The sequence below is a fragment of the Lycium barbarum genome, chromosome 5 (assembly GCF_019175385.1).
Source record: "Lycium barbarum isolate Lr01 chromosome 5, ASM1917538v2, whole genome shotgun sequence".
Taxonomy (NCBI): domain Eukaryota; kingdom Viridiplantae; phylum Streptophyta; class Magnoliopsida; order Solanales; family Solanaceae; genus Lycium; species Lycium barbarum.
In genome coordinates this window covers 20,751,603-20,775,151 of record NC_083341.1, presented here as the reverse complement: position 1 = coordinate 20,775,151, position 23,549 = coordinate 20,751,603, and the positions used below count along the sequence as shown (strand labels likewise).

At 36.2% G+C, this 23,549-nt stretch overlaps 2 protein-coding genes across 2 annotated transcripts; one reads left to right on the top strand and one right to left on the bottom strand.

Annotated features, from left to right (window-relative positions):
- Nucleotides 1–283: 283 nt before the first annotated feature.
- LOC132640681 (beclin-1-like protein) lies at nucleotides 284–7,278 on the top strand. The gene is made up of 9 exons (XM_060357367.1): nucleotides 284–581; nucleotides 2,273–2,808; nucleotides 3,148–3,272; nucleotides 4,038–4,086; nucleotides 4,405–4,563; nucleotides 5,208–5,293; nucleotides 5,531–5,602; nucleotides 5,971–6,120; nucleotides 6,865–7,278. Exons 1-9 carry the CDS (start codon nucleotides 422–424, stop codon nucleotides 7,097–7,099), a joined length of 1,572 nt encoding a protein of 523 aa, XP_060213350.1. The 5' UTR covers nucleotides 284–421; the 3' UTR covers nucleotides 7,100–7,278.
- Nucleotides 7,279–7,607: 329 nt separating this feature from the next.
- LOC132640680 (cyclic nucleotide-gated ion channel 1-like) lies at nucleotides 7,608–14,394 on the bottom strand. Its single transcript, XM_060357366.1, has 9 exons — nucleotides 14,173–14,394; nucleotides 13,295–13,376; nucleotides 12,276–12,849; nucleotides 11,684–11,896; nucleotides 11,116–11,411; nucleotides 10,910–11,021; nucleotides 10,184–10,420; nucleotides 9,270–9,667; nucleotides 7,608–8,280 (listed from the first exon to the last, which is right to left on the bottom strand). Exons 2-9 carry the CDS (start codon nucleotides 13,324–13,326, stop codon nucleotides 7,977–7,979), a joined length of 2,166 nt encoding a protein of 721 aa, XP_060213349.1. The 5' UTR covers nucleotides 13,327–13,376; nucleotides 14,173–14,394; the 3' UTR covers nucleotides 7,608–7,976.
- Nucleotides 14,395–23,549: the final 9,155 nt, after the last annotated feature.

Sequence of the window (23,549 nt, the reverse complement as noted above, 5' to 3'; positions counted from 1 at the left end):
TTTGGACCCATTTTGGTATTTTATGGTTTATATTGACTGGATCAAAGTGTTAAAAATAAAACTTGAAGGCAAAGTATTAAAAATAAAGTTAAGGGTCAAAGTGTCAAAATAAAAACTTTTGGGCAAAGTCAAAATCTCTTAATCACTAATAAAAAAACACCACCTCCACTCAATAATTAAAACTTGAGTCACATTCACTCAATAAAAAGACTTAAAGTCACCTCTAGCTAAATGCCCTACTATATTAGACTTCAGAGATAATCCATACGCTTTTTCTTATTTTGTTTGTTTGTCACTTTTCCCTTTACAAAATTTCCATCGAACCCCCCTCCAGGAAAGTGGCTTATTTTTTTTTTTTTTTTAAATTACCCATCAAATTATATACTGAAATTCAAGAGTGAACAGAGAAAGAAATAAATCGATGACGAAAAATAGCAGCAGGAGTGATAAGGGTCGGAGTTTACCGGTAGACCCGAATCTACCAAGATACCTCTGTCAGAACTGCCACAATCCTCTCTCTTTCGCCGGTGTTGATAATTATGCCGATAAATTCTTCCCCGATTCTTCTTCTTCTCGCTCCGGTTAGACCCGACCCGACCCGACCCGTCTTTCTCTCTCTACTTTTATTTATATTTATAGTTTTATACATCAATTGAACCCAAATTTATTGGAGTCGACCGTGTTAATTAATTCCCTATGATGATTGATTTAGGAAATTGTGATTGTTTTTGTGAAAATTATGCTGTCTACTGGGAGAAAATATTTACGCCACGTAGCCCGTATTTTGAGTTTGTTACCCGGTTTAGTTATTCCTTTTATACACTTTTATAGAAGGTTGATACACTATGTATAATGCTTTCCCCAGGGTATAATGTTGTATACTTTTGTATAAACTGAAAAAATGGCTACGTAGCGTAATATTTTATGTTGGGCTGTATATTTTTGAAAGTTCCCCAATTAATTGGAGTCGACTATGTGAATGCTTATGTGAATTGGTGTGTATTGGAGATACTAACTGGAAATTTTGTTTACTGTTCATATGCAGCAAAAGCTTTTAACTTTACCGAAATTTCTTCGTGAAGTAATTGTGTATTAGAGAAGCTTTTATTTGTGATCCTACCTTATTTCTCTCTCTAGCTTTATATATTCATCAATTGAACCCAAATTAATTGGACTCAACTATGTTAATTAATGCCCTATGATTCAATATTTAGGAAATTATGATTAATTTTTTATGTTAGCTAATTGGTATGCGACATAGTAGAGTTGCTATGGATTTCTCCCAAATTAGTTTTCATGTTTCGCTTGTCAAGAGTTAAATTTAACTAATTTACGAAGCTAAATTGGATTAGATCAACTCAATATGTTACAGTTAAAATTTAGATAATCAAAAACTATATGAAAGGTACTACAAGTTGCAATTTTTTCTCATGTTAATTTGATGAAAAAAAAATACATTTTAAAATATTGGTTAAAATTTCACATGGTTTGACTATCGAAAAGTGAAACATGACAACTAATTTGGGAAGGAGGGAGTACAAAAAATTATGCGAACTGATGTTTGTATTGGAGGTACTAACTGGAATTTTTTTTGGTTTAGTTTCTATATGCACTAAAAGCTTTTACCTTTACTGAATTTCTTCATGAAGTAATTGTGTGTTAGAGAAGGTTTTAATTGTGATCCAACTTAGTTCAGTGGAGGCTGTGACATTTAGTTTTAAAATTTAGACACCATTGAGTTTAAGGAAAAATTACGCGACGTGACAAACATTTAGATTGTATTTACGATACATAGCTATAGTTTCAAAAAATTATGAAATGTAGCTACATTTTGGGTTTTGTAGCAAATAAGCAATACACACATGCAACTGTATGCGCTGATACATCTCTTTCGTGCTATTTCAGTTGATATAGTATGCTCTGATACAGTTAATACCCGCCTGATACAGCTGATACCTGCCTTCCGATACATACCCACCTGATACAACGACTGTAGCTACGCTTCGTAAATACGCAAACTGTAGCTATGTTTCGTAAATATGCAAACTGTAGCTATGTTTTGTCAGTTATGCTCTAAACTATAGCTATTTATAAAATTTTCTGTTTCCATTATATGAAATCCCTAGATTTCTTGTTTCCACATAGCCTCACTTTGTTGTTAGTTTTCATTTCTATGTCCTGTGGAATTGTACAAGCGTTTCTTTCATTAAATTTAATGTCTAGAAGAGCGGATAATACATCTATAGTTTGCTGATTTAGGGTGTTGGTGCAGGGATGCAGGCTTCTTCAATTCATGGAGCTGGTAGTGTTATAGGGTCTAGCCGTATGGAGCATTCATATGTTGTGTTGCCAAAGCAAAGAAATCAGGGACCAGGGATCCCTCCTCGAGGACGAGGAGGATCTACTCAGCCAGATGCAAGCCAGTTTGGGAGGGCTATGGAAGAATCATTTGTGGTTTTGCCACCACCAGCTGCTTCAGTGTATAAGTGTGAGCATACATCTGATGGAGCTGGTACGAATCTTCCATCACCAGATGGTGGACCTCCAAATGCTCCCACGCAGCCAAATAATTCTGGGTTTCACTCCACCATCACTGTCCTAAAGCGTGCATTTGATATTGCCACAACACAGACCCAGATCGAGCAACCCCTGTGTCTTGAATGCATGAGGGTACTGTCTGATAAACTTGACAAGGAGGTGGAAGATGTTAACGGGGACATACAAGCCTACGAAGCTTGCCTTCAGCGATTGGAGGGAGAAGCAAGGAATGTTCTTAGCGAGGCTGATTTTCTGAAGGAGAAATTGAAGGTGGTTAACAATTTTGAGTCACATAAAGGACCTCTTAGTTTTCCCCTTTATTTATAAGAGAACAAATAAATTAAGATGCTATTTAACCCGATCCAGCACAGAAGTACCTCCAAAAAAACTACCTGCAAAAATATTTAAATCCTAGTGCATTCTGTTTATAATTGGTCTGAACTGATTATATTACAAAGATAATATATTAGAATGAAATGGAAACACAGTTGTGGATAAAGAAAGCTGAGGCTTAGCACGTACATTTTTTTGCAATTATGTCTTCTGCACTTCTAGTCTTTTGTATTGAAGATCATTTATTGACTTCAATGTGTTTTGATGCTCTTGAAGATAGAAGAAGAAGAGCGAAAACTTGAAGCAGCAATAGAAGAAACAGAGAAGCAATGTTCTGTAGTCACTGGCGAACTGAAGGAACTAGAGCTGAAGTCTAGCCGCTTTAAGGAGTTGGAGGAGCGGTAGTACTCAAATGGCCTGGCTTGCATTTTTTCATTTTTTTGGTGCAGTAACTAGCCCTCATAAATGTGTTTAGGAGTTTGTCTCTCTTACTAGGCCTATGCATGTAAAAATTTTCTTTTCTCTGTTTATTGCGAGGATTCTTTTGTCTATTTAGAGATTTTTATGTCAATCCTCCATTAGACTGACTTTCAGATGAATTTCGGGAGCCCTTAGCTTAGGAGAATCCTTCTTGAATGTAATATCGAGGTTCAGTTTATTTGAAAACAGGTCAACCTTAGGGGAGACCATTCAAAAAAGTAAGGTCGTAAAAGGCTCAGGTGGGTAAAAAACAAATAAGTAGAGGGATGACACATATTGCTTCTTTTTGGTGCACCCATGAAGTTTTAGTTTGTACTTTGTAAGAAGACTTGGTGTAGTTTGTAGAGAATTACATTATGTTGTAGGTTTTCTACTTTTTGGTATATTGTTTATATACGGTGATTTTCTCATTGTTCATAAAATTATTTTACCTTATAAAAGAAAATTGCTGACACCAAATAGCTCGAGATGGAGGTATAGTGGTTATTGTTATTGTGGACTGTAGTATTATAAAGGAACTTGGAATAGCCTGGTAGAGAAGCCTATAAATAAAAGAGTTACTGTCACTATATCCCAGTTCGGTTGCCTGGATCAAGAGTTTAACTATAGTTATCTATTATTTAAATCAGCTGTTTGAGATTTGCCATCACTAATTGCTAAATGCTAGCATGCCTTTTATTTAACAGGTACTGGCAAGAATTCAACAACTTTCAGTTTCAGTTGATAGCTCATCAGGTTTCTTGCTGCTTCTTCTTACCATGCTCTGTTTGTAACTGTCATTTTTAATTTACCTGTGGGAATAATCTTTGGTCTTATATCTTTAAATGGTGGCTTGACTGTTCTTTTGCCTCATATTTCACATATTATCCCTCCCCACTAAAGAGCTATTTGATATATCGAGAACAAAAATGAAACTCCATTCAGATGATTGGGGGAAATCTGACTTAAATTTTGGGGTAGAAGAGAAGTATCTCTCTTTTCGGGGGTGGTGGGGTGGTGTTTCTGGCGTTGGATGGAGCAAATCACTTGTTAAGAAGGATCTTTTTACTGCAGGAAGAGAGAGATGCAATTTTAGCGAAGACAGAAGTTTCACAAGCTCATTTAGAGCTGCTAAAGCGGACTAATGTGCTCAATGATGCATTTCCAATCTGGTATGATGGTGAATTTGGAACGATTAACAACTTTCGTCTCGGAAGACTTCCTAAAATTCCGGTATGTTACTTCAATTTGTTTGGATATAATTGTCTGGTTTCTTGTAGATATATTCAGCATCATGCTTTGCTGCAGTATCTGATATTCCATACTGAAAGCGTATTTTCTCTTAAAATACTTCCTTAATGTATCAGATTAATGTTCCTTATAAAAAAAAGATTAATGGTAAAAATATTATTATAGAATTTATATTTGTTTGGGTTATTGGTTGGAGAAGGAGACAAGTAAATTTGGTAGTTGAAAACTGAAATAGGTCGTGGAAATTGGATGAGGCAGTACAATCTCTGCTTAGGCCATTGTAAAATATGTTACATCTTCAGTTCTATCTCCTGTTTAATACAGAATCTGATTAAAGGAAATGGAGAAATAGCAAGTACTACAGAATTTAATTAGTTGAACTCTATGTAGGTGTATGAACTGCTATATTTCATTTGTTCATCTCGAATGAAGTTTTGATCTGGTAGTAGCTATTTATTTTGCCATTTTTGTGCTACACTTCAAACTGAAAGAGCTCATTATTTCTCATTATGATACTGTATGTTGAACTTTCTTGGCTTTCATTTTTTTTTCTCATCATAATAATATTTTCTTTTTTCTTATTCTTTTGTTATCTATAATGTACAATATTTGTGATAAATGCTTAGGTTGAGTGGGACGAGATAAATGCAGCATGGGGCCAAGCGTGCCTTCTTCTCCATACAATGGCTCAATATTTCCGACCAAAGTTTCAGTATCCTTGTTGAAACATATATCTATTTTTCTTGTTTTTGAGTAAAATATAATCCTTTTATGTGAATTCCTTGATCGACCGAAGGAAGAACTGCCTTATATTGCCTAGTTTGTTTATTAGAATGCAACTCTCAGCCTAAGAAGTATTGGAGCTTATGCGCGCAAGCTGGCCCAGAAGTATTGCCTAGTGTTCTTGCTGTTTTCTGTCCATTGTGTATCCTTGATTTTCCCTTTCCAGATATCGGATAAAAATTCTTCCTATGGGAAGTTATCCTCGGATCATGGACACCAATAATACTACTTATGAACTGTAAGTTTATCCTTGTCTTTTTCTTAAACATATCTGTCCAAAGGTATTAATTGCCATACTGTCAATTTGATACGTATTTTAAGTTGATTTCAGGTGGGTAAATGATGCAATAATAATTGTAGTTAGTAAATGTAGGATAGGTAGTCTGTTTGCTATTAACTTGTTTTCATTGTAATACACTCAGCTTTCTACTTGATAATAGTGAATGAGATGTACGAACTCCGAAATCACTTCCTGGAGGCCGGTTATGTTGCATCTTTGTTTCCAGTTATCTTAAATACCTTGACAGTAACACACATTGTGGTTTTCCAATTCCAAACTTTCACCTTTTAGAATTAGCTAATATGATCCCTCTTAATCTTTTGAAGGTTCGGCCCGGTAAATCTCTTCTGGAGCACACGGTATGACAAAGCAATGACATTGTTCTTGACCTGCCTAAAGGAGTTCTCCGAGTTTGCAAATTCAAAAGATAGGGAAAACAATATTCGTCCTGACAAATGGTTTAAGCTTCCTTACAAGTAAGCCTCTGCATATTCAAGAAGCCTAATTCTGCAATACTTAGAAGCTTCAATGTTTTAGCAAAATGTTCTATAGTGCATCTTGGATTTATATTTTCTTAGTCAGATACATAGCTATTGGGTAATTGGTTGTCAGAATTTCTGCAAAGAAGAGTTTGGTAGATTTTGTTTTAGTGATAAGGTTGCTTGCATATGTCCATCTTATTATCCCTAAAGGAGGAACATGAAGTTGGAGCAAATGACTATCAGTTTAGATCAGTTGGAATAATTGCATAAGTTTCTTTGCTTTTCCTTTTTTACTTATGGGTTGGTAATGGAGAGGGGTATGAGTGACTTGGCGTGGTAATTGAAGTATGGATCTATGATATGTCTTAGACAACTACGTGGAACCAGCGGGACTTGCTAAGTGAGAGTTGGACATATACCAACATGGAAGGGAGCTAAACTTGATGCTTTTTAGCCTTAGAGCCGCCTCTTATTAAGTTAGGCCCATTCGTGAAGTACGTTTAAGAGTGCGCTATTATTTTGTATTCCACTAATTTGTCTTGATTTTCAAACTACTGCTTTGAAGAGAATTTTGAGCTTTTTATGTGGCATTTATTAGGATGCTACATATTGGAGTCCAGAATTGGACGTGAATTACTTGACTCGACTATAGATATAGAAATGGCATTCTCCAACTAAGTTCTCGTTTGATGTATTAGTACTATTACGGTTACCTAACTGTCTAGGGCTTTCTTGCAGGATTGAAAATGACAAAGTTGAAAGTTACTCCATTACTCAGAGCTTTAATAAGCAGGAAAATTGGACCAAAGCTCTCAAGTACACACTCTGCAATTTGAAGTGGGTGCTCTACTGGTTTGTTGGAAACACAAATTTCCAGCCACTTTCCACAACCGTCTCTTCACAAGCTGAAGTTCCAGCTGCAGCAGGATCACTATACAGCAAACAACCAACTAATGCCAAGTTCCAATCTTGAAAGTTCTTGAAATCACTCATACCAACTTCTCCTCTTGTGCTGATCATGTTGTAAGTAGACAAGAGAGTCAAATTCTAATAGTGTAAAGCTATCACTTGTAATGTTGCATCATATTCTTTTCTTGGCTTGTTAAAGGAGTTTGAAGCTTTATATACCAATATAGGTCACATTTCATCGTGCTTCTTGTGTCATTTCCTCGAAGTCTTTTAAGGTGCATTTTGGTTTACATAGTGAATCAAGATGAGATTCTACATATCTCGTGTTATCATGAGTCTTAACTGTAAGGTTCTCCTAATAGAGACAAATAGGTATATATTTCGGGGAATACAAATATATGGCTAAATAATGAGGATAGAGTGAATCTATGACGAAACAGTCAACTTTTTCGATAAATATTACCGTATACTTATCCTGCCATCTGACTAATATCATATTGTAAAGAAATACATTGTACAATAATGCAACACAACTGAATACAGTATTAAACGATGTATTTGAGACGACGAGAAATTGAAAAAGTATTCCAATTTGAATGCAAGGGGTTATGACCTGACTGGCCGTTTGTCATGTCTAATTCCGGGGTACCGATGTAAGACCATCTCCAAGTATTTCTTTCTGTCATTGTAGCTTTTGGTTTATTTCCTCCCTCTCCCTAAAAATAGGCTCAAGACTCAAAGTTTGAGTAGCTAAACTAGTCAGAACTCGATAAAACTTAGATAACAGAACTGCCTGTTTCTATCTTACAAGAATCTTAATGAATCAAGATATAACATATGTACTACTCAAAAGAGTTGTTTTTTAGAATAAAAAGAAAATGCAACTCCCCCAGTATGAACATCTTCCAACATTTCTGGTAATATCTCGCATCTTAATGATCTCATGAATCATTTTCCTCACTAAAATCTGGTTCAGCTGGTTTCTGAAGCAGCACAGGTAATGTGGGAGACAATTTTGCACCAGTTGTATGGCTACGTTGCAAGGCGCGCAGCGCATTAGCAGCAAACCTTGATGCATAAATGGTAGCTCCAAGACTTGGTGCATTTGTGCTCTCTTTTGCTAATGCAGCTTGCAGTCTATCTTCTTCCTCTCTTAAAGATTTCTCGAGCTTATTCCTGCAGTGTCGACGCCATGCTACTTGTATAAAGCATACAGCCCACGTCCTCCATTGTTGTGAGTAGAACCTGAAATAGCCAAGTCCAAGTGTTAATAGATTTCTCCAAAACTTTAAGTAATTTCATTTATCGTCATCGGCAGCCATAAAATTGTCATGTAAGTATAGCCACATCAACAACTCTCCTTATATCATCCATGTGATACCACTCACAAAAAAATGAAGAAGCTCATTTCCACCTAATATCCGGTGCCTTTCACCATGTGGCACATAATGAGTCCCTCTCTCTCTCTCTCTTTTTTTTTAAATCTTGGGTCGGAAAATGAGTTTTTTTTTTTCAGTGGTGCCATGTAGGTATAATGTAAGTTCCTTCTGTGATATACAGGCATAGTTGAGAAAGGTTGAGTTTTTTTTTTTTTACTTGGTTAGCAACTAGAGGAGTGATCTTGACGGCGGAGAATTTGAAGAGGAAGGTCACTTATGTCTTAATGTGTATGGGTGCGGTGTCTCGACCATATCCTCATTCATTGTCCAGTGGCATCGAGATTATGATGGGAGATTTTTACATGGTTTGGTATTTTTTGGGTGATGCCAGACACAATAAAAGGAGTTGTGGCCAGTTGGAGTTATGGAAGTAGGAGAAGACACAGGGCATGAAATTTGCGTCGTTAGTTCTTATATGGGTTGTTTGGATGGAACAAAGTAGGAGAGCTTTTGCGAGTAGAGATGAACTTTGTTCAGATAAGGAGTACGCAATAGTTTCTCTCTTATTTCCTTTTGGTGCACCCATAAAATTATTTTATGTATAGAAGATTAGGTGTTGTTCGTAGAAAACCAGATCTTTTTGTAGGCTTTCTACTTTTTGGTATACTAAATGTATACGAGCATGTTTTTCTGTTCCAACATCAATAAATTATTACTTCATCAAAAAAAGCACCCAAAACTTACATTGTACCAGTGACTTTTGCATCATACTTTCCTTCAAAACTCATACCAAATGAGCAAATGAAGAAAAGACTTAAGCTTGTAAAGAAATGAGACAAGGCCTAAACAACTTACTTGAAAGTATGTTGAAGTTGCTTGCTATGTAGACGTCTAAACTGCGAGGCGACAAACTTTAGGTCATCAGCAGTGAGCGCAAAAGCTTCGATATCAGTAACAGCTTGCACTGTTATAGTTGAAATGGGAAAAGTACTTGAGGAATGATGAGGGTCTAAAGCCCATGTAAAAAGCACATCTCCACAGAAATCACCAGCCTTGAGATGAGCAGAGTTGAAAAAACCAGTTCTTCCTCCATTTGTGGTCATAGTTAACAGTGTACCTCTCATTATAAAGAGCATTTCATCTACTGGATCGCCTTCTCGGATTATGAAGCTCTTCTCTGTGAAGAGTGCTGGTTTCAGTCTGTCACACAATGCATCCAGTAATTGTTCGTCCATTTTCTCGAATATGGGAACCTGCATTACCAAACCAATGCAGCATTTGGAGGAAACATAAAGAACATAAGTTTTAGTATTAAAGCACTTAATGTGGTTCTTTACTAGTTTGCTTGATGTGGTTCGATAAGGTTTCACTTAGATTTAATATTCCCTCGGTTCCGTTTTATGCGACACTTTTTATTTTTAGTCTGTTCCGGAAAAGAATGCCATATGTCTATGTTTAGAAACTTAAACTTCCCTTTTTATCTTTAATGACATGCTTTTAGAGCCATTGAAATGTTAACATATTTAGGATTAAAAGTTCTAAGGGACTTTGGGTACTGACTCGCTATTCATATTATTTCTACTTGACCGGTACCAAAAATGGAGTTCACTGACTCTGGGTGAACGTGCAAAACGTCTGTCTTTCTTTCTTAAAACTCCGTGCCAATTCAAACACCGTCATTTAAATGTAATGGAGGGAGTAACATTCTTTGACTGCATATACTGAAAGTGATTTGAAAGAATAGGAATAATTATAAATGTGATACTTACTCTTTTGAGCAAAGACCAACAGAGATGGCGCTTTAAATCTCTCCTCAAGTCTCTAGGAAGATTATGAATCAGTGAATCTTCTTCAACTCCCCTGGTTTCTTGCCATTTGTACTGTTCATGTCTTCTAATTCGCTCTCTCAGATTTTCAGGAAGCATGCGATGAGACATCCACTGTTCTGCATCCCGCCTTCTTACTCTCATTTCTTCTACTCTAACCGTTATAGATTGCAAATATTTCTGTTTCCGACAACCAACACGAAATTACTCAAACTTTATTTTGAAGACTGAAGAGTTTAACTTTTATACACTGACAATTTGAAATTTTCTACACTATCAGGTCCCTTGAAAGTTAATTGTAGGTGATTACCAAAACAAATGGAATTAGTAATCCAGCAAAGAAGACGATTAACCTTCTATAACATGTTAAATTGTACTTACAGTGTAAAAAATTCATTACAATGTCAGTGAATATAAGTTAAGTCCAATCCCAAAATGCCAAAGCGTTCACTTTGAGAGGTGTCCCAGTTTTATCTAGTCTGGCAAATAGTAAAGTACAGAGCACGAACTTGAAAAAGGATTAGTTGAAGCTGTTTTGAAAACGAAAAGGCATAACAAATTAAGTTTGTTTTCGAGGGGTGTCCAAGTTCTTGTCTGGCAATTGTAAGATTTTTACTCTAAATAGATTGACTTGTTCAAGATTGTATGCTAAAGAGTAAGTGTGCTAACCTGCATATTGCCAATAAGCAAGGAAAACAAGATAAGCCCAATAATTGAGATAAAGATGGCGAAAAGAATCTCTCCAACAAAGGTGCTTGTCTTAAGGTTTTGGCCAAGAGAACTGAAACATGTAAGAAGAAATTTAGCTTTTAACACAGTTCAAAGAGATTATTACAGAACTATGGAAGTTACCCAATACATAAAGGTGAACAGACCTTAAGTTTCTCAGCCCCCACCAAAAGCAATAGAGGAGTTTGGTCCAGAATTTTCTCTTTTCCACAACCCGAAACTGAAGAGCATCAAGAAAGATTCCAAAATCAAAGGTATTTGGATCCTTTATATCTTCTTGTTTTAGGAGAGGGCAAGAAGAATTTAGTAACAGAGCATTTCCATTCCTATTTCCTCCACAATATAAGTTGTGTGACGAACAGGAGGGGATCTTGTCACACGCTCTGCGCCAGCATGTATCTTGGCGTTCTACTGAGATTAAATACCAAAAGGCCCCAACTACCTGAGATCACACATTTGCGCCTATTAAAATCGATTTTTTTGTTCATCCTTCGGAACCATATGACATATCCGATCTTTTTGTTATGACCGACTAGTCGTCGGCATTGATTATTCTCACAGAATTTTTAGAGTGGACTTAATTTATATACACTGACAGTATAAAAAAACTTTACACTATTAATGTAATTTTACCGGCTCCTTTTATTATGGACAGTTACTTGTAATTATCTTTTATGTAATGTTGATTCATCTATTCGTTAAAAGGAAACTTACGTTACTGGCTAGCATGTAGAGGGAAAGGTTGAAAACAGCTCCACCCCATGCACTTTCAGTAAATAAGCCTGCAGTCCTTGTCACTTCTTTGTACAATGGATAGATTCTAAATATTCTTGGAACATATTGGACAAAAATGACAATCTTCAACATTTCTTTCGTCGCTAGAGCAATGGGGCCATTCCCGTTCGGTGTGATAAGCAATATCACAATCTGCACAAAAATAAGTTAATTAACTTGTTAATATCATACTCTCTTTAAGCAACTATAAAAATTTGGAATTAGTTACGAACTTCGTCACTAAATTGCTAGTAGCAAACAATTTTTTTTGAAATTCCATTGTTAATCCGTCCCTAATTAGGATTAGCGACGGATTTTACTACTTAGCTGCGGACTATCGCTAATTCATGTTTTTCAGTAGTTTAGAGCTATGTTTCTCTGACTCTTCAAAAATGCCGACGGGTGCGGGTCGGACCCTTCAAATTTACCGTAATTTTGGAGGATCCGACACGGGCACAACAATATATTTGGAGAGTTCGAGCAACATAGGTTCAGAGAATGCTAAAAAACACAAGCTTTTGAGGACTCGAACCTGTGGGAGTGGAAGGACTGCCACAACGTCAACGATGAAATAAGATAACAGATATCGCTTGGCAATAGCACAGGAATCTTCAATCAACTCACCCCTTCCAAAAACTCGAGAAGACGGAGCAATGAAGCCAGTACGAAATTGCAATATAATGTGGAAGATATAGAAAAGATCAGTGATTGAACGCAGAACACAAGCAGTGATCTTTAAAGTCTTGTCCAAATCGAGGCACTTATTTTCGTTATCGATGACAGGAATGTAGAAGAACAACGGATCCAGTGACACCGCAATTACGCAAACCAGGACAAATATTTTGTTCCATTGCTGAAGAAATCGCCCCTGAGGATCGAGAACTTTCTTCTTTGATGAGCTCGATTGATCTTTTGTTGGCTTATCAGTTAGAGGATGCACGCGTGTTGATTTTCTCCAGCTACTAATTCTTTCAGAACCCCTCTCAAGCCTTCTTCTAATGCTACTCATCAACGAGCTAAACGATGGTTTTCGGACATGAAATGGCTTATTTTCCGGAGAATTTTGAATGCTGAAGGATGACTGTTCTGATTTCCAGTCCTCAAACCTAAGTAAATTTAAAAGTAGCAAAAGGATTAATGCAAATTGTGAGAAGTCATCGGGAAATGTATTTATTTACATCTAAAATTAGCTGGTTCATGTACCAATTGTTACCAAAAAGTCTGGTTAGGGTCATCCGAATCTCCTTCGCCAGAAAATCAAACTGTTTATACATAGACAATTTTTCTGATTGTATATATGTATATTAGATGATAAACTCCCTTAGTGATGAACTCTCTTAGTGAAAATTCTGCCTCTGCTGTTGGGTCTACCTTTTTATTTTCATTGATTAATTTACTTTTGTAAATTAATTCGTCTTAAACGTAACTCGGATCGTATCATGAAGTTTATGTAAGCGTCTGGTGACGGAACTTTTAGCTCAGGTCACAGTTCAAAAAGCCAAAATAAAAATAATGGCATATTACTTGGTATAGAAGGCTGATTGAACTAACCTTACATATTTGTCCTGCTTGAGATTCATCATATTGTTGAGCTTCTGTCCTACTGGATGCGTAGAGTTTCAGCTTCTCTGTTCTAAAACAGAATGGTCAAAAAGAATTTCCTTTCTTCCTTTGTCTCTAGTATCCTAGCATATAGTTCATTCTTTATGGAAAACAATAGTAACTAGCTTACATTAACTACAAAAATAAATACAAGGAAAAGGAAAAAAAAAGTCAAATGAGAGACTTGAATGTGAGAATAGTACAAAAATTTGAAGTACCAAATAAATGAAAATTATTGAAGATAATGGTTTATCCAGGAATTCTTAAACTCAATCTTTTCTACCAGAAAAAATAAAAATAAAACACGAACTTTTGAATTCAGAACATATAGCAGTTTCAAGTGTTGGGATCAAAATAACCAGATGTCATGCAGAAGCTAGCATCGGAAACCTTTAAGGACAATAAAAAAAAAACAGCAAATAGTATAACATGGTTTGGTTAAGTGACCTATGTATCAACAATTCACTGGTAAAAAAAAAAAAACCACAAAATATCGAAGTAATAGTTCTCCATGTTATTATGAAGTACAAAACCTTTTACTCCAAGAAAAGGATTAGCCAAATATTAGAACAACTTTATATTTTTCCCGGAAAGTAGAACTAATTACAGTAATTGTTTTGCCCTCTTTAATTAAAAGGAAAATTCAAATATGATAAGAAAGTCAGGACAAATACTTAACATGAAGAACTGATAGTACTAAAGAACTAAAATCAAAACTAAATAAAAGTGTCAAAAAAACAATAACTTAGAAAATGATTTTTGCATTGTCCAATTGCTGAGGTTAAAGTCTTAGCTTGTGACAAAAACTGAAGCAGAGAGAAACTTACATGGTCAAATGGACATAACTTGCAGCTCCAGGGCCATTCAAGGACTGATGTTAGAAGAGAAATAATGAAGTGAAATGAGATAACTTTAGCACAGGTATATGTGTGCTCAATTTTTTCTGTTTAAGAAAGTTCCTGGAGATTGCTATGAAAATGCAGTCTTGGGTTAAAGGGAAGGACGACTTGGTCTTCTTCTGAGAAGAGCAGAAACTGCAAAGACTTCAGTGGGAGAAAAGTCATGAGTCAATGAAGAGCCCTAGCAGAAATATCTTTTTTTCGTTCTTAACCGGAGGTTTCGAGTTCGGGCTTGTCGCCTTATTAGGGAGCATGTTACCTTCCAATTTGGGACTTCCAGATGCGAATTCAAATTTAATCGGGTCCCAATACAGGTACTGGACATCGGGTGATAAATAAAAAAAAAGTTATTACTCCATTCGTTCCAATTTAAGTTATTTAATTTGACTGGGCACAAAGTTTAAGGAATAAAAAGAGACTTTTAAATCTTGTGGTCCTAAATGAAAGATATAAGCAATGTACTAAAATATCTTTTGAATCTTCTTATTTTAAACTTGACATGTAAGATGTTTGAGTTGTCAACTTATTAAATATAGAAAGAAATAATCTTTTGAGACAAACAAAAAAGGGAACTAAGACGCTTACATGGACTGAGGGACTGTGTTTTTTTTTTTCTTTTAATAAGAGTCTGTTTGGAAGATCATTTGGTAATTAGATTTGAGTATAATTGAGTGCATTATATAGGTTGGTTTGTTTGTATATAAAAAAAAAATTCTTACTTGGTTAGTAATTGAACATATTTGAGAGGATGCAATAACATTCTTCAATTCACGAAGGATGCAAAGAGTTTAAGATAATATCAACGACTTTTCAAATTCTTTATTTATTTATTTTTAATGTTTATGTGTACATTTGTTACACAATAACCTTTATTTACATATTCATTTAGAAAAATAAATTTTTATTTTTAAAAACTAGTCTGTCCTAAAATAAAATAAAAATATCAAATTATGTAATCACACTTATACAATCAAATATGACATTAAGAATTATTCTGTGATACCGTTATGACAAACAAGGAAAGTAATTATGTATCCTAAAAATTATACACAATCCTTTCCAAACAAGCCCTAAGAAATTTCCCTGCATGCATGGTTGGGTCCCGTGTATTTATGCAATGAAAACCCTATACGTACCAACTTTTCCCATTATTTGATGTACTTTTATTTGCTAAGTTTCGTTCACTAAAAAATGTTTTTTAAAAAAGTAATCATTCTGTTTCAATTTATGTGACACTTTTCGTTTTTCGAGATTCAAATTGCATAAATTTTGACCAACATTTTAAGATGTATTTTTTCACCAAATTGACATGGGAAAAATTGCAACTTATAGTAATTTTCATGTAGTTTTCAAATATATAAATTTTAATCTTATAATATTGAGTTAATCTAATCCAATTTAATTTCAAAGTTTGGTCAAATTGACACTTGAAAAAAGAAAAGTGTCACACAAAATGGGACAGAGGGAGTACTATAAAACGTCCGTTGGCATAATTTAACTAATTAATGAAATACGAGTTGACTCTGTCTCTATCAATCACATAGATTAAAACTAAATCTTTGGTTTTCACCGATAATTTAGTTACAACAAACACGAGTTGGTACTGATGTATAATTCTTTACTCCTTGCATGTTGCAAAGAGTCGTCTAAGATATTGTTAACAATTTGCTCCTCTCCTTCAATTTATATGAGAATTTTGTAATTTAAGACGCTCTATAATGTTTGAAACTCCACGTTCACAATTTTCACCTTTTTAAAACAAGAAACGAAAAGAAGTTCAAGTGAATGTTCAATTCAAATATGATGTTCATTTGTTTGTAAAATTTATTGTTTAAACATCAGTATTTGGTCAGCTACAACTAATGTTATATTTCTTTTAAACCTAAATTACAATCAACTCAATATAGATTAAATATGTAATCAACACCAGTAATGACCAAGGTAGGTAGGTAAGCCTCAAATTCACGACCGCGGGATGAGGTTTGCAATTGCAAGATCAAGTTTATTTGATTATTGTGCTTTACCCAAATATTATATCTTTATTTGAAAACTATTAATAGCATACAAACATATCGATTGAACATCCAATCTTATAGTAACACTAGTACTAGGAAATTTAAGGCAGTTGAGCACCCCTGAGTTAAAAATCCTGATGAGCCCACCACTGGCTAGAGGGTTCAGTAGTTGGTCTACCCAAGCTCAAAATCCCGTGGGCTAATTAAGATGGATGTTATAACCCAGGGAGAACCACACCCAAAAGCTAGTTATTAAGGTGGGGGAGTCTAAGTCTACATAAGCCCACACTAACACATATTAGTGGGCTAATTAAGATGGATGTTATAACCCAGGGAGAACCACACCCAAAAGCTAGTTATTAAGGTGGGGGAGTCTAAGTCTACATAAGCCCACACTAACACATATTAGTACAGATGTAGCACATATCTGACGGCACAAAGGGGCTGGCTCTTATACCAATTGTTGTAACCTAAGGAGAACCACATGCACCCCAAAAGGTAGCTATTAAGGTAGGAGAGTCCAAGACTATATAAGGCCACACCAAGCACGTAACAGTACCGATGTGGGACACAACAATGGATCATTTAAGAGATTATTAATGTGTTTATGATGCTATAAATTGAACGTTGTGGGCACATTGTATATCCGGTCGCACCATTATTATTGAGTTAGGCTTGAGGGTGGAGAATATGCTTGCAAATATGTTTTCCTCTAAAAAGTATGCACAACTCTAAATGTTTGATACTAAATAATTGCATTATTGATGTTGTAACACCTCGAAATTTTCGTAATATAGAAACAGTGGAAATGTACGAAATTATCTTTACTAGCTAAGTTTTGGAAGTGTCTTGGAATAATAAATTATGGCACTAGGTTGTAATAATGTCAAAAAACAAGGTTGTAAATGGAAGAAGTTGAAATGAGGTATCACCAAGTGAAACCTAATATATGTGGCTAAGTTTGATTAGGGTATGACCATAAAACCTAAGAGATGTGGCTAAGTTTAAAATGGGATATGAGTAGTTAAATTTAAGAGATGTGGCTATGTTTGAAACGGGATATGATTAGTAAAAATGATAAAATAAAGTTCATTCTATATTTTGATGGTTGTCAAACAGCTGAAGAAATAGAGAGACACTTGATTCGCGATCTGCTCTCTCTGTATGTTATACAGTCAGCAGCAACAACTGTAAAGCTGCACTGCCAACTGCACAAATGTACAGCAGTGGTGTGGCCCATGCTTCAAGTCAAACATGAGATGAGTGGTCTTTATCTCACCCACATGTTCCCCAATATATATACAATTTGTTCCAACATACACTACAACACAGTGTATTTATAGCTATGAAATCTAAGCTATGAATTTAAAATTCGTAGCTATTACTTAGTAATAGCAAATTAAATTTTGTAGCTATCTACAAATTCGTAAAATTTCTTAGCCACGAAAATCAAATTGACAAAGCTAATTCCTCATTTTTGTTATAATTGCTAACTATCGTGGCCATAACTACCTAAATAGCTATAACTTTATTGCTACGACAAACTTTTATAGCTGATCATAAATTTTTGCCACAGAATAAAGTTACTGTAGCAATAGTAACCTTTTAGCCACAATAAATTATTTGAAACATGATATCGTAGCCAAATAAATATTTTTGCTACAAATTCTAAAACCTTGTGGCAATAGTTAAATGATACATGCACAAATTTTTTGTTATAGTAAAATTTTGTAGCTAATTATAATGTTTTGTCAGAGGTTGAAACTTACTGTAGTAGTAGTAATCTTTTAGCCACAATAAATTATTTGTAACAAATTATTGTAGCTATTTAAATGTATTTGCTTCAAGTTATAAAAATATTGTGGCAATAGTTAAACCGTATAGCCACAGAATTTTCGCTATAATAAAATTTCATATAGCTAATCATTATGTTTTGCCACGAGTTAAAACTGACTGTAGTAATAGTAAAATTTTCGCAACAATAAATTATTTGAGACAAATTATTGTAGCTAAATAAATGCTTATTTTTTGTTCAAGTTATAAAAAATTACGGCTATAGTTAAATGATATAGCTACTGTCACGACCCGACTAGGGGCCATGACGGGTACCCGGAGTTGACTACCGATTACCACTCATTACACTAACCATCATACTTAATCTCCAAGGTAATACATAAATATACATAAGCCCTCATGGTTGCAAAAACGATATACAAGAACATATATTGACGTATCCATAAGACATCAACTACCCACGCATCCGTATATACGAGCCTCTACTAGAGTACTGTGACATAAGGACGGGACAGGACCCCGTCATGTCCAAATATATACATAAAATAATATGACCATAAGTAGCACCTCCGGAATAGTGGAGTGCTCATGTGAATCCGCTGATAAGGTGAGCTCCAACGGGTCTGCACTGTCTCCATGTCTACCTGTGGGCATGAACACATCGTCCAAAAGGAAAAAGACGTCAGTACGAAAAGCGTACTGAGTATGTAAGGCATGGATAATACTAGCATAATAAAGAAATGATGAAACATGAGGCGGAGACATAACATGCTTATCTTTTAAAGGAAAACACATGTTATTCATATCAAATACACCATCACCGTTAACCCGCGTCCGGGTAACTATCACACGCCGCCCACTAGTGGTGTCATGTCCAGCCATCCAGGCACGGTGTTATCTTAAGCCGCCCGCCTTAGAAGTGTCATTCCTGGCCATCCAGGCGCGGTGTAATCATAAGCCGCCCGCCTTAGCGGTGTCATGCTCGGCTATCTAAGCACGGTGTAATCTCATCATTATATACTTATCACAAATCATGCATTAAAATCAATTAAATGCTACAACTCTATCGGGGTGACATAAGGTCGAGAACCCCCGATTTCCATATGGAGTAGTCATGATCATCATGCCTCACCTTGGAGGAACTAGCATTATAAGGTGATTACAACAACAATGAGCAACATCAAGGAATCATATAAGGATCATTGGCTTCGTAAGGCTATCGTATCATAAGCTTTAGAATCTCTAGACTTAGACTCATCATCATCATCTTCATATTCACAACACATCTCTTATCTTTGTTTCATGAAAAGCTCTTAATAATCATAGACTCATAGTTTTCGGAACATAAGAAAGTCATGAAAAGATAAAGGAGGTCATATTATAGGAATCATGCCTTAGAAAAAGAAGGGACTAGCCTCACATACCTTTACGTCTCTCCAACTTTATCAATTAAACGCTTTTCTCCAAGGTTCATGATTCTACCTTCAAGAGAATTCATACTAAGATTAGATAATTAGAACATACTTAGGCTTAAGCTAAAGCTAACGAAAATTGAGCAGCATCTCCTTTGTTTCTACAACTTCCTCCATATGCTATAACAACTCCCAACATTAATAACAACATTCATAATATCATAATCAATAACTTTGTCAAGTTCGACATTATTCAATTCCCACAATTCCTTACCAAAATGATTCATGACCATAGTTATGGCATAACATCGTATTTGTTCTCATATAGTACCTCCTTAATATCATTTTTATCATTTACAATAATATTTCACTCATAATACCTCAAGAATCATGATCCATGTCAAACTACTATTCAGGAATACCACTATTCTTATATTTGTAGCCCATTTTCTACTTTCTTCCATAATCCAAATCTTTCAACCCTTCAATATTCTAAATAACATGAAATGATCATAAAACTCACCTTTGATTGTGTAGAAATGGGTTTTGGATGGAAATGCTTCACTTGAAGAAAACCCTAGCTCCACTTCCAAAGAAATTCTTGACTTCTAGCAATCCTAAAGAGCTTCCTTGCACTTGATTTCCTTGGATTAATGATGTTGATCTTTGATTTGCCTTGGATTTATGTAAATGGAGTGTGGAGAAGGTTCTAGAGGTGTGGAGAGGAATTTTGGGAGTATTTAGGGTCTGTTGGTGAAGAAAAATGGGGAAAAAAATGAAGTGGGCCAAATATATATGTAACTTGGAACTTTTCCACCGACACCAACTTACGGTGGAAATACGGTTCGTATGTTATACTTACGGTCCGTATGTTGGCCAAAATTCTGCACAACTCTCTGATGTTGTTTTATGCCTCTCAGACATGACAGACAGTCCGTATGTCACTTTTACGATCCGTATGTTGGGCCGTATCTCTGCCCAGTCAACAAACTTTCACGAAAAGTACTTTATTCGATTATCTTAGCCTCGAAACCTTTAGGGTACATGCTTAATGATTGTCAAAAGTCTTTCTCTAACCTGATAGGGGTATCATAGCCTCTCTGGACTTACATTAGTTTGCTTATGACTTAATCGATGCGGAAATTCTCAAAGTGTAACATTCCTCCCCCCTTAAGAACATTCATCCCCGAATGTTAAACTCTGGAGGATTCTACAGTAATTTTGCCAGAGTTTCCCCTATAATAGGGCATTACCATCCTATCACAACAACCCAAAATAATATTGCCACACAGGGCTACAATACCATAACATACAACATGGCCACACACGACCCAAAAGCAATCAAAGTAAAACATTGCATACCTGGGGACAATGGCGTCTCATCTTGAAACTCTTCTGGGGGTGGAAATAAGTGTGGGTACTTGGACTTCATGTTTTCTTCTGCTTCCCAAGTCATTTCCTCTCGATTATTGTTTCACCACAAGACCTTAACTGATGCTACCTCTTTATTTCTAAGCCTCCGTACTTGTCTATCTAGTATAGCAATGGGTACCTCCTCATAAGCCAACTTTTTCGTAGCTTTAACATCATCTACAGGTACAATTCTAATAGGATCTCTGACACACTTCCGGAGCATTGATACATGAAAAACTGGATGGACTGATTCAAGTTCTGGAGGTAAGTCCAGTTCATAAGCTACTTGGCCTATCTTGTGGAAAATTTTATAAGGTCTAATGTATCGAAGGCTTAATTTTCCCTTATTGCCAAACCTCGTCACGCCCTTCATCGGTGATACCTTCAGGAATACCCAATCATCAACTTGGAATTCTAAGTCTCGCCGATGGCTGTCTGCATAAGATTTCTGGCGACTTTGGGCTGTCAACAATCGATCTCGGATAACCTTGATCTTTTCCCCCGCTTGTTGAATCAACTCCGGACCTATTAGCTGTATCTCTCCTACTTCAAATCACCCAATTGGGGATCTACACTTTCTTCCATATAGAGCTTCATACGGGGCCATCTGAATACTGGAATGATAATTGTTGTTGTATGCAAACTCAATAAGAGGTAAATGGTCATCCTAACTACCACCGAAATCTAGCACACATGCCCGTAACATATCTTCCAAGGTATGAATAGTGCGTTCGGCTTGCCCATCAGTTTGTGGATGAAACGTTGTGCTAAGCCTTACCTGAGTACCCAAACCTTATTGAAAAGATTTTCAGAATTTAGCTGCAAATTGTGCTCTCCTGTCAGTAATAATAGACATTAGATTACTATAAAGTCGCACTACCTCCTTAAGATATAACTTTGCATAATCTGCTGCCGAATATGTGGTTTTGACTGGAAGAAAATGAGCTGACTTCGTCAGTCTGTCCACGATCACCCATATAGAATCATATTTGCGTCGAGAGCGAGGCAAGCCTATAATGAAATCCATGTTAATCACTTCCCATTTCCAGGTTGGAATTTCCATGACCTGTAACAATCCTCCTAGCTTTTGATGCTCAATTTTCACTTGTTGGCAATTTGGACATTGAGCTACAAATTCTGCTATGTCTTTCTTCATTCCATCCCACCAATACATTATCTTAAGACCGTGATACATCTTTGTCGCTCCTGGGCGAATGGAATACTGAGAGTAATGAGCTTCTTCTAGAATCCGACGACGTAGTCCTGCAACATCTGGAGCACAAAACCTGTCTCGGTATCTAAGAACTCCATCTGCAGAAATTTTAAATAGCGACTTCTCTTTCTCAAGAAATGTATCTCTATAGTGACTCAACTGGGAGTCTTCATATTGGCGCTCTTTCACCTCAATATCTAAGGACGAAATAGTTGGGTTGTGAATGCAAATTCTTGCATTGCCTGAATCAATTAGACGAACTCCGAGATTGGCTAGCTGGTGAAGCTCACAGATTAATTCATTCTTCTCCGGGGGAACCTCACATAGACTACCCATTGATTTGTGGCTAAGTGCATCAGCTACTATATTCGCCTTTCGGGGTGGTATAAAATACTCACATCATAATCCTTCAGCAGTTCAAACCACCACCTCTGCCCAAGATTCAACTCCTTCTGTTTGAAAATATATTGGAGACTCTTATGATCTGTATAAATATCAACATAAACGCCGTACAAATAGTGTCTCCACATCTTTAGTGCATGAATAACCGCAACCAATTCGAGGTCATGGGTCGGATAGTTCTTTTCATGCTTTCGCAACTGCCGGGAAGCATAGGCAATGACTTTGCCATGCTGCATCAACACACAGCCTAACCTAACACCAGAGGCATAACAATAAATAACATAACGATCTGGCCCTTCTGGGAGTGTTAGGATTCGGGCTGAAGTCAATCTATCCTTCAATTCCTGGAAACTGCGTTCACAAGCATCAGCCCACTGGAATTTTGCTGATTTCTGAGTTAACTTCGTCAATGGTGCTGAAATAGAGGAAAACCCTTCCACAAATCTTCTATAGTAACCTGCCAATCCCAGAAAGCTACGGACTTTTGTAGGTGTTGTAGGCCTTAGCCAAGTCTTCACAGCCTCAATATTTTGAACATCTACTCGAATGCCATCAGCTGAGATAATATGGCCCAGAAAAGTCACATAATTTAGCCAAAACTCGCATTTAGAAAATTTTGCATACAATTCTCGGGTCCGGAGAATTCCAAGGACGATACGCAAGTGGTCTGCATGCTTCGTTTCTGACTGAGAATATACTAAGATATCATCGATGAACACGATCACAAATTGGTCTAGAAAGGGCCTGAATACATTATTCATCATATTCATAAACACTGTTAGAGCATTCGTTAACCCAAACGACATCACCCGGAATTCATAATGGCCATATCTAGTTCTGAGCCGTCTTCAGAATGTCTTCTTCTTTGACTCTCACTTGGTGATACCCCAATCTCAGATCAATCTTGGAAAACCATTTAGCACCCTTCAGCTGATCGAACAAATCATCGATTCTTGGAAGCGGATATTTATTTTTGATTGTCACCTTGTTTAACTGCCTATAGTCAATGCACATTCGCAAGGAGCCATCTTTCTTTATCACGAACAACACAGGTGC